Genomic DNA, 12,221 nt, shown 5'->3' with positions numbered 1-12,221 from the left:
CTGCCCGGTCAGCAGCTGACTGAGGCCAGGCAAAGATGCACCCTGGTGCTGACTGTGCTCTCTTTACAACACACTCACGCACAGCTGGTATATCCACAGGTACCAAACTCCGGGGAGTCTCAGGTCCCTTATATAAAATGAAACAGTACAGTTAGCTCTCCCTACCATGGGCTTCTTGATTATATTTCCTCTCGAAAGGGGCTGGGGAGACAACTCTCCTTTGACAACTCCATTCTTCTCTCCCCTTTATAATAAAACTCCTTAAGACTTGTCTATTTTTTGCCACCACTTCTTCACACCATCTTCTTTGTGACTATAAATTATAACACACACACAAAACATGTAAAACATAAACATGCCTGATGAACCCCCACGTCATCCTGAGCAGAGTGACTCACTTCCTCAGAGGCCCCATCCGTTCCTTCTTGATCATAACCCTCTCCCTGTGCTCATGGGAGCCTGATCCCAAGGGGTACGGAATTCTGCTTCTTCACTTTCCTTTCAGTTCTGTGGCCTGTGAATCCTGAATGGCTGGTGGAGTTCAATTCTACAGCTTTGGAGCCTTTCACAAATGGGATTCTACAGTATGGATGCTGTTGTGTCTAGCTCCTTTCTCATACAACATTATCATGTCATTCCCCATCCTCTCGTCCGCCACCCTAATCTGGCTTTCTCTTCTCCACCCACAAAATCGCTGATCTCCATGTTGCCCAACTTGCTGAGCAAGCCTCTGTTCTTACCGCTCTTGACCTGTCAGCGACAGTCAACACGACTGAGCCCTCCTCTCCTCTCCAAACTTTCTTCATTTGCCTGTTGGAACACTCTTGATTTCATTCTGCTTTGCCCAGCCTCTAAATACTAGCCTAGTCTCTTCTCCATCTATCTCCTCTCCCATATCTCATCCCATCCCATGGCTTTAATCACCATTTATGTCCACTACTGGCTTCCCAAGATTAAATCTCATTCAAATTCAAATCTCCAGTTCTCTCCTCTAAGCTCCTGGCCCACTGCCTAGTCAGCATCTCCACCTGGGATATTTAAAAAGACTCTCAAACTTAATTTGATTCCCTTCCCCAATCCCTCCAAATCTGCTCCTCTTCAGTGTTCCCGCTGCTCAGTATAAAACTTTGTAAGTCCTTCTTTATTCTTTGCTTTCTCTTATGCAACCCAAGTGCAACTCCTCAGCAATCTTGTGTTTTCTACCTTCAGAATATATCCTGACCTGTCTCCCCACCTCTGCCTCTGTTCTGAGCAAGTCTCATTTCTCCCCTAAACTGGGACTGCCTCTGACCACACTCTCTGCTTTGTCTTGCCCATCCCTACCATTTACATTCCTTTATCCCCCATTGAGAGCAGAGACAAAGCTCTTAATTAAGAGAAGATTCTCTTTACAACAGACTAAAAGAGTTAAGACCAAGAAGAAACCTGATACTTGCTAAGCTCTTGCTATGATTTATGATGGACTAATTATTACAACTAAAAAACTTAATATGTAAGTTACATAGCAGTGACCACTTCACATCAGGCATCACACAATTTTAACATTTATTGTTATTACTATTATCACTATTTGTTAGACTTTGTTAAGCTCTCTCTATACTCTTCTCTTGCTTCTTCCCATCCATTCTTTTAACTGAGCATCACTGTCCTCATTTTTCAAATCAAAGTCACTGAGACTGAGAGTTGGTAGATCCCTTGCTCGAGATCAATAAGCTAAGAAGGCAAACTTAACTCAGGTGTCCTGTGATCATTCTGCCACCGCAGACAGCCTCCTCTGGCCTCAGAGACCCTGGAGCCTAAAGGGACCTGACCACCTTCTCTATTTCCCAAATACTGAAACCCTGTGCCTCCTAGGCAGCCGCTACTTCCTTACCCACGCAGCCGATGGTCGCCACCCCGTCCTTGTAGCGCTCCCGTGCGGGGCCTGTCGGCTCCATCGCGGAGTCAGTCTGCTGCTCCACCAGGACGGCGGGCCCGTCCTCCTCTTCCTCCTCCTCCCCAGAGCCGTTACCCCAGGTGGCCCCGGCCACATCCCGGGCAATCTTCTCCCGCCAGCTGCTCAGGTCCACTGTGCAGGGAAGGAGAAAGAGGAGGTAGTTCTCCCCAGGGCCGCTGCCCATGATGGCGGAGACAGTGCTCTGCACAGTCGAGGTAAGTGGCTCCCTCTGGATCTCGCAGAGCCAAGCTGCATAAAAGCAACATCCCCAGCCTTCACTTGACCCCACCCTGGAATCGGGTGCATTTCTGAGTCTCTAAAAAGCATCAGCAAGACTGAAGGCAGTCAGCCACAGGGGCTCCTGCCTCCCGGCTGCCTCTCTTGTCCTACCAAGTCAGGCAGCTTCTTCTCTTGGCCTTCCCTGTGGCCTCTTGCCTGAGTCGATACTAGAGGGAAGGTATGCAAAATGATTTGGGGCCCTGGGTCCCCCCCACTGGCCCCCATGCCTCGCCTCGAAGGGGCACATACCTTTCCCAGCAGTGATGGCTTCACAGGCTCTCAGCAGCTGCTCTGGCCCCAGAGCCCGAGTCCATCCTCTTCCCCGCCTCCGACTCTTCTTCAAGACTGAGATCAGAGGGTGCAAAAACATGAGCTCACCCCATGGGGCTCAGGTACCCCCTCTCTCCCACCACCCTCAGACCCCAGATCAGGTCCTCCCTTTTGTCCCCTGCCCCCCCTCCCCCGCCACATCTCCCACACTGCCCTCCTCACTGCCCACTCACCGCTGCTAGGGTCCTGTGGGGTGCGGGGATCCCGAGGGAAAGAGGTGAAAAGAACAATGTGGAGTTGGGGATAGTGTTGATGGAAATAATGCTTCCAGGCAACCACGAGAGCTGGGGGGGCCAGATCCACCTTGTTCAGGACAAGCACCAGGGCCAGCCCAAGCTCTCCAGTCACGTACTCGTAAAGTGCTGGTGGGAAATTCACAACCTGGAACAGGATATAAGAGGAGGGAGTGATGCAAGGTCAACCCACAGTTCTCTGCCTGCAGCGCCCTACTCACCAAGCACAGCTTGGAGAGAAGAACCTGGTAGTAGCAGATTCTGGGGCAACAAGGACAGATCAGCCAAACTGAACTAGGGAGACAAAGCAGCGGTGAGCATCACCTGTATGTGTGTCTCTGGGCATTCCCTGTGGGCCCAATCAGGGATGGTAAATAGCTAAAAACAAGGAAGCGGACCTAGCAACGGGGGATAAATGCTAGAATCACTCACAGGGATGAGGGCTGGGATAAAAATTAATATCTAGTTTTACACACACTTCTGTCTGCATGTGTACACAAGCTTATGTGCCGGCATGCACGTATGAGGTTTGCACTGAGCATGCGTAGCTGTTTAAGTGAGTGTGTGAATGCACACGTATGTCTCCGACTACGTAGGGGGTATGTGTACACGTTAATGATCTCCAACCTAAATATCCACACAGACTTCAGACCTCCCTTTCTCCCCCTGGAGAACAACAGTGAAGCAGCACAGTCAGATCACAGGAGAGCCGTCCAGCAGCTTGTCTAGAGCCTTAACCACTACCCTAGCATCCCAAGTGAGGCTGAGTTCTGTAGAGACTCATATGGCAGGGAAGCCCACTTCACAGACTCCCTTGGAGCTCCACACTGAGACTTCCTATTAGCCCTGGTGTGCTAGGAAACAGGAACAGTTTTCCATCAAAGGGTTAAAGAACAGGCGGGGTGGTTGGCCAGAGGAGGAGTGACAGGCTCTGACACTGATGAATAAAAACCGAGTTCCCAACTGCAGACTTCAGCAGGGTAGAGGAGACTGGAAAGGAAGGGATTACCTGTCTGTCTCCCAACTACTGCCTCTGCCCTTTACCCCACCAGAACCTCCCTCCCTCCTGCCCCTTGCCCACCCTCATCCCAGGACTCACTGGATGTCGGATATCAGTAATCAGCAAAACAATATCAGACATCTCTAACACTCGCCACAGCTGCCTCCATGTCTGAAAAGACAAAATCAGTGAAAGAGAACTTGAGCCCAGAGTCACTCTCCTGCCTGACTCAAACCAATTTGGCCATGGGTGACTATGCCCCACTTCTGCCCCCACTCTAGTCTCACCTCCAGATTGTGCTCAAAGTAGCTGAGTTTCTCAGAGGTGTAAGCCCCATGAATCTTCCCAAGATACTCCTGGAAGCTCCGTTCCTCCTGGCTCATCAGTTGCTCCTTAGACATCTCATAGCTCCAAGGGGGACGTCGGGGAAAGTCCAGGACTGAATAATCAAGAAAAAGTCCAAATAAGTTTCAGGATAGTTTCAAGACTAAAGCGTGCATGTCTCCCAGACCCCTTCTTCCTCCCAGTCGGCTCTTACTCTTCCAAACTCCTTTCCCCAGCCCACTGCCTGTCCCAAGCATCCAGGCGCTGGGCTCTCACTCACCAGAGCCGGGCTGGTAGACCTCTCGGATGTCCAGCTCCAGCAGCTCAGCACTGACGGGCTGTAGCACTTGCTCCCGGGCAGCTCTCTTTCTCCTCTCCACTTCCTCCCGGCTGTCTCGCTCAAAATGCAGCCGGTATCTAACAGGGAAGGGACCACAGCATCCATCGCAATCCTTGGCCACAAACTCTTTTCTCCAGACTTCAAGTCTCGCTTCTCAGTCGGCCCTCCCCCAAATCTCTGTCGTGCAACAACGGGCCTTCCCTAAGTTTCATCCAGAAAAAGCCAAACGCTCTCCAGGTTCTGCGGAAGGGAAGATTGTGACCCGCTCCACAAGCTTCCCTTGTGCCCTAGCGGCCCGTGGAGAACCGTGGTATCCCAGCCCTCCCCCATCTCCAGTTTCAAGCCTCCACCAGCAGCAGCCTGCTTTCCCCCAACGCTCCGACTTCCGGGTAGGCGGGGAAACCTGGGCCAGAGCCCCCCGCCCACTCTCACCGATTTGGGTCATAGCCTCGCGGGCCCAGCCCTTGGGAAGGTTGCTGGTTGAGCCTGCGGATGTGATGGGTCACAGACTCCCCGTCCGAGGTGTCGGTTTGCTCCTCCCGCCGCTCTCGGCTCCCGCTGCGGCTGTTGGAACTGGATCGCAGCCCATCTTGAAGCCCTGCGGGGAGGAGCCGGTGACGCCAGTGCTGGCCAGTTCTCAGGGGCCAAAAGACCCCCTCCCCGGTCGGCCTGGCTCCTCCCCACACTACCGCACTTCTTTTGAGACCCGGCCCTCCCACCTACTCTGCCCAGGACCCTCCCGGATGTGCGTGGGGGGAGGCACTCCTCCTCCAGGGATCTGCGGGGATGGCGCCCCGTTGGAGCTGGAGGGATTCCCCTCCCCCAACTCTCCATCCTTCCCCACCCCTTCCAAAGGTAGGGGGCTGGGGTGAGGGAATCCCCTCCGCGGTCGCCCACGCGCATCGGCACGCGGCCGCCACCCCCTCCCACGCCTCCCAGAGGTGAGGCGGGCACACCCCTCCTTCCAGATGTGCGGGAGTCCGAGCCCCGCCCCCTCCTCCGGCTCCCGCACTGACCTCGCTTCCGCTCCCGCTTGTCCTGCAACTGCTTTTTCTTCTGCTTCACGCTGAAAGGCTTCTTCCTCGGCATGGCCCGGACCAGTCACCTGGCCCGCCCTCCGCCGAGCTCCCGCCGCCTCAACTGACTCCCCCCGGGGCAGCCCCCGCCGCAAGGGCCCGGGACCCTGGAGGGGGCGGGGCTGGAAGGTGACGTCAGCGGGCGGGCCCGGCCGCTGCGCCCGGGCGGCCCGGGTGGAAGACAACGGGGAAATACAGCCACGTCCCAGTGAGAGCGAGGCGAGAGGATGATGCAGGGTAGGCTACCCGCACGTGAGAGCCAGTGGCACTGAGAGGGCGCTGCGGCGGCGAGGAAGGAGGCGCGCGTGGGAGGATCGGGCTAACTTCGTCACGGACGCTACCAACTCGCCTTCAGTGGAGGGGGGACGCGTGTCATCATTACCTTGCGCGCCGGGGAGAAGCTACCACTCACCTGGAGGGGGCGGTGGAGCGGAGGGCGGGTCCTACCACCTGGGGAGAAAGGGGCGTGGACACGCATAAGCTTCTTTACCGATCCTCCAGCTGGGCCTTAGAGGAAAGGCGCGACTGCGCGTCCCGGGAAGGAAGCTGAGTTACTGAACTACACTGGGGGCCGGGTCAGAGGTCTTGAAGGGCGGGTGGCGGTCTGGAGAGCCCTGGGCAGCGCCCTGCTGGGACCCAGATTCCTTGTGGGAACGATGATAAGGAGCAGGCTTACAGATCATAAATGCAAGCGCCGCCGAGGAGAGAAACCCAGATGGGGCAAGGATTTTTGGAGGGAGGTCATAGGGCACCGAGTTGTGCCTGCAGCTGTTACCATAGAAACCGGGGACCGGATATGGCGATCTCAGGATGCGACAGCCTTCTCTTCTCAGGCCTTCTGGCCTGAGAGTCTGTCGACTCTATGGCAGACTGTGAGGAGCAGCCGGTTGTCTATTTTTTTTTCAGCGAGGGGGAGGAGCTAGCAACTTTTTCAAAGCGTTTATAGCAACGCAGCAACGGAAAGGTTTGAGATTGCTGCCCTGCCTGGCAGAGACTGCGGGAGGCGGCTGATGCGAGAAGAGCCGCACAAAGATTCCCCGAAGCCTTCCGGAAGTGAAATGGCGGGAGCCTCAGCCTCAGTGTCCACCGCGCCCCCCGGAAGCGGAAACAGAATCCCAGCGTGCCCCTTCCTCACTGCCCTCCAAATCCCGCTGCAGCCATTGCCGCAACCACGATGCCGAAACGAAAGAAGCAGAATCAGCAGCAGCAGCTGCAGCAGCAGCCCCCACTGCCAGAGCGGGATGAGACTGGAGACGAGGAGGATGGGAGCCCCATCGGTGAGGAGCCCTGGAGGGGTGCGCACATGCCTGTCAGCCTGTCGAGGCGAAGGGTTAGAAGCTGAAAAGATGCGGGGGAGAGGGCTCTAACGGGAGGAAGGGCGCACGCGCTGGGGCGGGGGCTTGGGGAGAAGCCTGTGTGGGATGGAACACCAAATGAGTTCTTTTACTTGAATCTTCAACTTCAAACTGGCCTCTAAACCTTTCTAAAGAAGGGAGAGGAGATAAAGAACTTATGTGCGCAGCCGCAAAACGTCAGGGGGAGAGGGGCCCTAGAGAAGTTGCAGATTGCGATGACTGGGATGACAGTTTGTGACCACACTTGCATGGGGAAGGTGGAAGTAGAGCTTTCTGTGAACTCCTTGCGGGTAGGGTTAGGGGAGAAGTATCTGATTGGCCAGTTAAAGAGAGGGATTGGTTTTACCTCTGGAATCACTTGGGATCTATTGGATAGCAACAATGTAAGGGAGAGAGAAAGTTTGTAGATATCGTTTTCTCATTATACGCCGTGACAGGGCTAAGTCTCCACGTTGCAAATCCTGAAAATGGTTTGGAAATAGATGGGCGTCAGAACCCATAACACTGTTGAAAATATATCTGGCTTTACTGGTTAAGAAATGAGTAATAGAAGGAAAGCATATAAGAACAGGATCATCAGTTTTTTAGTCCATTCTGATGACCATATTTTCATGTCTACTCTTAGGACCACCCAGCCTTCTGGGCCCTCCCCCCATGGCCAATGGAAAGCCTGGTGACCCCAAGTCAGGTGAGAAGAAAGGGGCTCTGATCCTTTGATTGGGTCCTGAAAAGGGAGCAAGGGAGGGACTAAAACCCACAAGGGATTAAAAAAAAAAGATCAAGAATTCTGTACTTAAATGAAAAACTCAATGTTATAAAACGACAGTTCTTCCAAAATTAACCCATAGATCCATTACATTCCCACTTATAATCCCTACAATGTTTTTGTAGAAATAAGCATTCTACATTATTGTATTGAAATGCAAAGGATCAGGGTGAGAAATTGCAAAGACAATTTTTTAAGGGGAAGGGCTTACTCTGAATATCAAGACTTATTTTAAAGCTGTAGCAGTTATGACAGTGTGGTATTGGCCCAAAAATAGACATATAAATTAACAGAATGGCATAAAGAGTCCAGTAACAGGCCCACACACATATGGTTATTTCATTCTTGAAGACGGAATTGAAATAATGGCCTTTTTAGCAAATCATGGTAGGTTAATTGGATATTCATGGGAAAGAAGTAATTTTAGAAAACAAATGTATTTTATAGTCTTAAAGTAGATTAGAGTTTTTAAACAGACAAGCAACACACTAAGCATAAAGGAAAAATAAAGTGAATTACATTAGAAAATATGAACTTCTATTAATCAAATCACACCATTAAGAAGTTAATAGGAAGCCATAGAGTAGAAGATACTTGAAACAAATACAACCAATAAAATCTTGAATTTATAAAGAGTTAAAATCTTGAATATATAAAAAAACTCTCTGACAATCTGTTAGAAAAGTGGGCAAAAGACTAGAACAGCCACCTAATAAAAACTGAAATCTAAATGGCCAAAAACATGAACAAGAACACAGCATCATTAGTCATCAAATAAGGGCAAGATAAAAGCATATAACTTGGAAACCAAACCCTTTGTGTACTGTTGATGGGATTGTAAAGTGGTGAAACCACAGTGGAAAACAGTATGGAGATTCGTCAAAAATTAAAATAGAACTACTATGTGATCCAGCAATTCCACTTCTGGGTGTTCACCCAGAACAATGCAAAGCACGATCTTGAAGAGGGAGTCACACACCCATGTTCATAGCAGCACTATGCACAGTAGACAGGATGTGGAAGCCACCAGATGCCCATTGATGGATGAATGGATAAACAAAATGTGGTATAATCATGTAGTGGAATATGATTCTGCCCCTCAAAAGAAGAAAGTCCTGTAGCAGGCCACAGCACCGATGAACCTTGAGGCTAAGCCAGTGACACACAAAAAAGTGCTGTATGGTTCCACTGATCTGAAGTATATAAAGTAACTAAATTCATACTAACAGAAAGTAGAATGGTAGTTGCCAGAAGCTGGGGGGAGGCGAGGGAAAGAGTTGTTTAGAAGCTACTAAGTTTCAGTTCTGCAAGATGAAAAGTTCTGGAGATGTGTTTTCCAACAACATGAATTTACTTAACACTACAGAGATATACACTTAAGTACTAAAGTGGCAAGTTTTATGTTAGTTACAATCACAATTTCAAAACAAAAGACCGCTTTTCACACCCACCAGAATGGTAAAAATGAAAAAGATCTTTACCAAGTGTTGTCAAGGAATAACAGCTTGTTTGTGGTGGTGGTGGGAGTGTGAATAGGAACAACCCAAGTTCCGAATTTCTTAAACATAAGCATACATATACTCAAGGATCCAATAATACCTCTACTACTTATATACTCAACAGAAATACATCCATGTGTGTACCGAAGACTTAAATAAAAATGTTCATAGCAGCATTTTTTTTGTTATATCCCCACACGATAACAAAAACGTGGAATCTAGTAGCATGTCCACCATCAGTAGAATGGCTAAATCAGTTGTGTGTACATGCGGTAGAATACTACACTGCAGTGAAAGTGAAGGAACTCCTACTACGAGCAACCTGGATGAAGCTCATAAACACTGTTGAACCAAAGGATGCAGACAGAAAAGAATGCAGACTGTATGATTTCCTTTGCACAGGGTTCAAAAACTAACCTATGGTGCTAGAAGTCAAGACAGCTGTTTGGGGGAGGAGGGTGGGATAGTAGGCGAGGAGGGGCACAAGAAGGTGGGGCTTCTGAAGGGCTAATAAGGCTCTGTCCCTTCTCTAGCCTGTCTTAGTGGAACATAGGTGTGTTTACCTTGGTAATAATTGAGTTGTGCACTTAAAATTGTGTATTTCTGGTGTATATATTGTACTTCAATAAAACGTTTTTAAAACAAAATCAGGGTTTCATTATCTGTATTAATCTGGTCATTGATCATCTTCCCGTGTCTCTCTCTGTCTCTGTCTCTGTCTGTCTCTTCAGCTTTTCACAGAGGTCCTCCGGGATCAAGGGGACCAATGATCCCACCACTGCTGAGTCTCCCACCTCCTCCCCGGGGCAGAGGCCCAATTCGGGGAGGCCTAGGCCCCAGGTCTGGCCCATATGGTCGTGGTTGGTGGGGGGTCAATGCCGAGCCTCCTTTTCCTGGACCAGGCCACGGGGGTCCCTCCAGGGGAGGCTTTCACAAAGAACAGAGAAATCCTCGAAGGCTCAAAAGCTGGTCTCTTATCAAGAATACCTGCCCACCCAAGGATGGACCCCAGGTTATGGAAGGTGAGGTCCATTTTTTTATGCCTGCACACATTTAATACCCATCACTCCCAGAGCGACCTCATGCCTAGAATCCCCGTGGCTCTTGTGCTTTGGGTTGTCCTTTGTCCTTTTGAAGTAGGAATAGCCCTGAATGTGTTTTCTCCCACAAGAAAGACTGTCATTCCATTATACCTGGAAATGGTAGCAAGCAGGAAGTCTGACCGCCTTCTCTATCTCTGCTTTTTGTTAGATATGTTCGTTCTTACATTTTAAACTGCCCGATTTTCGCTTGTTCACAGACAAATCTGACCGCCCCGTCTGCCGACACTTCGCCAAAAAGGGCCACTGTCGATACGAGGACCTCTGTGCCTTCTACCACCCGGGCGTCAACGGGCCTCCGCTGTGAGGCCGCCTCCCCACCCAGACTGGAAGGGGTCCCCGGCCTGGCGGCCACATTCTCCCCTACAGCCCTGTGCTGGCCACCGTGAGGCTGTTGCTCGCGCCACCCCCAGTCAGTGACGCCCACCCCCTCACCGCCCCCTCCCACTGGGGGTCCAGAGTTGTGTTCCATGACTGGTGTGCGGCATGCACTCTTCTGATCCAGCCTCCAGAGACGTCTCCAGGACCATCATTGCTCCATTCAACTGCCTCCTGGCTCCTCTTCCCCGCTCGCCAGCTGACTGCGGAACAGGAAACCTCTTTGGTGCTGTTTCTTGTGCATCTGTCCACCCAGCCCTGGGTATCGCCCTGGATTCCTGAGAGCCCTGGAGCAGTTTCCTACCATTCCCTCCTCGCTGCTTGTTTTTAAGTCCTTTTCGTGTGACACCCCTGCCCCAGCGTGGTCAGCGGCCCTGTGACGCTCACCCGGTTGGCTGACCTGGGGTCAAGTGCGGATGACTGGTGCAGAGTCACTCCCTGAGAGGCCACGCTCCCCGCTCTTGGATCTGGTAGTTCCTGCGTCAGTAGCATGATCCCCACCGCTGTGGTCTGTGGTCACTGTGCTTTGTGAAACTCTGCATTCCCCTGCCCCCAACCCCCGTAGCCTTTCTCAGTGTCCTTGGCATTTTCGTGACTTCCCAACACTAGCGTAGGTTTTTCCGCCAAAATGCGTGGGGCCGTTGGTGCCCCCTAGACTTTCCCCACCTCCCAACGAGGTAGAACTGTGAAACTTCACAATACCGCCTCCCTGGTCGTCTCACCCTCCCCGTGTTGGTTTCTCGGGATTGACACAGGCCCGAGCGATGTCGTCCAAAGGCTCAGATGGGCCTCTCCTCTCTCCAGCCCATTTTAGTTAGACTGCATCATTGTGAGGCCACCAGCCATTTCATTTGAATTCTGTGAATCTCCACCTGGCCAGCGGGTGGAACTCGGACAGTACTGTCGCCCTCTTCCAGCCTTCTTCCCCTGCATCCCTGGCACTGGTTGTTTTCTGTGAAAACGGCAGTGAACAGGTTCAGTTTTGAACTGGCCCTGAGGAAATGGGTCAGGAGTTGTGTGGGCAAGAGGGAGGGATGAGAGCCGTTGGAGAACTGAGAATGAATTTTTTTTAACATTTTTTTATATTAGTAATAAATGCAGTGGAAACAAGCATTTTCTTTAATCCCTGTGTTGCAGCCATCTCGAAGTGCAGAGGAGGCTGGGAGTCAGTGTATGCTTCATTTAGAATGTTGACAGATGTTTCTCCCGGTCTGAAGAAACCAGCAGGGTCCCCTTACCCCGCAGAGATCAACCAGACCAGCTGCATTATATTCAAGGGCTAAGTTTTGTTGGAGAAAGGAATGGCCTATCCATGAGTCATTTTTAAACATTTTACCTGTGTTTATGGTTATAGAGTGGAGGTGACAAAGCAATCTTTGAGCAAATACTGGTAGAGTGCTTGTGGGCCAGGCAGCATACGAGACACTGTAAAGATAATGGAGAGCCAAAATCAATGAATTTAAAATCTACAAGAGGAGACACGTTCGTCAAGTCACAAATATGTGTAAAGTACCTGTCAAAAATGAAGAAGCGAGACGTGGGGGAATACGTAATAACTGGAGTCTGGGGAGGTGACAGCTGAGACAAGCTCTGAGGACAAGCAGG

General features: G+C 51.0%; 2 protein-coding genes across 6 annotated transcripts in view; one reads left to right on the top strand and one right to left on the bottom strand.

Moving 5' to 3' along the window:
* The window catches only part of GNL1 (G protein nucleolar 1 (putative)), a 43,026-nt gene extending 37,429 nt beyond the window's left edge, over positions 1–5,597 (bottom strand). For both annotated transcript variants that reach the window (XM_070777462.1, XM_070777461.1), the window contains exons 1-8: positions 5,459–5,597; positions 4,875–5,040; positions 4,383–4,519; positions 4,066–4,217; positions 3,878–3,949; positions 2,719–2,926; positions 2,465–2,560; positions 1,874–2,068 (exon numbers count right to left, since the gene is read on the bottom strand). In XM_070777462.1, the coding sequence (XP_070633563.1) occupies positions 1,874–2,068; positions 2,465–2,560; positions 2,719–2,926; positions 3,878–3,949; positions 4,066–4,217; positions 4,383–4,519; positions 4,875–5,040; positions 5,459–5,531 (1,099 nt within the window). In that variant the 5' untranslated portion in view covers positions 5,532–5,597. The remainder of the gene's footprint in view (positions 1–1,873; positions 2,069–2,464; positions 2,561–2,718; positions 2,927–3,877; positions 3,950–4,065; positions 4,218–4,382; positions 4,520–4,874; positions 5,041–5,458) is intronic.
* Positions 5,598–6,183: 586 nt separating this feature from the next.
* On the top strand, positions 6,184–11,726 carry PRR3 (proline rich 3). 4 transcript variants are annotated; one of them, XM_019985856.2, is made up of 4 exons: positions 6,184–6,795; positions 7,499–7,561; positions 9,870–10,160; positions 10,439–11,726. In XM_019985856.2, the coding sequence occupies exons 1-4, from the start codon at positions 6,693–6,695 to the stop codon at positions 10,543–10,545; spliced, it is 564 nt and encodes a 187-aa protein (XP_019841415.1). In that variant the 5' UTR covers positions 6,184–6,692; the 3' UTR covers positions 10,546–11,726. The 4 variants fall into 4 exon arrangements, with proteins under 4 accessions (XP_019841415.1, XP_019841413.1, XP_070633598.1 ...); XM_019985854.2 differs by having other exon boundaries at positions 6,184–6,813; XM_070777497.1 differs by lacking the exon at positions 7,499–7,561.
* The last annotated feature ends 495 nt before the right edge of the window (positions 11,727–12,221 follow it).

This window comes from Bos indicus, chromosome 23 (genome assembly GCF_029378745.1).
Source record: "Bos indicus isolate NIAB-ARS_2022 breed Sahiwal x Tharparkar chromosome 23, NIAB-ARS_B.indTharparkar_mat_pri_1.0, whole genome shotgun sequence".
Taxonomy (NCBI): Eukaryota; Metazoa; Chordata; class Mammalia; order Artiodactyla; family Bovidae; genus Bos; species Bos indicus.
Note: the sequence above shows the minus strand (reverse complement) of the source record. Positions and strands in the feature narration are given on the sequence as shown.

What these genes read in the sequence shown, in the direction of transcription:
- PRR3 (XM_019985854.2), top strand. Translation starts at nt 6,693, where the DNA reads ATGCCGAAACGAAAGAAGCAGAATCAGCAGCAGCAGCTGCAGCAGCAG. An exon ending in CGGTGAGGAGCCCTGGAGGG is followed by an intron (nt 6,814 to 7,498) that starts GTGCGCACATGC and finishes GTCTACTCTTAG; the next exon opens with GACCACCCAGCCTTCTGGGC. An exon ending in TGGACCCCAGGTTATGGAAG is followed by an intron (nt 10,161 to 10,438) that starts GTGAGGTCCATT and finishes GCTTGTTCACAG; the next exon opens with ACAAATCTGACCGCCCCGTC.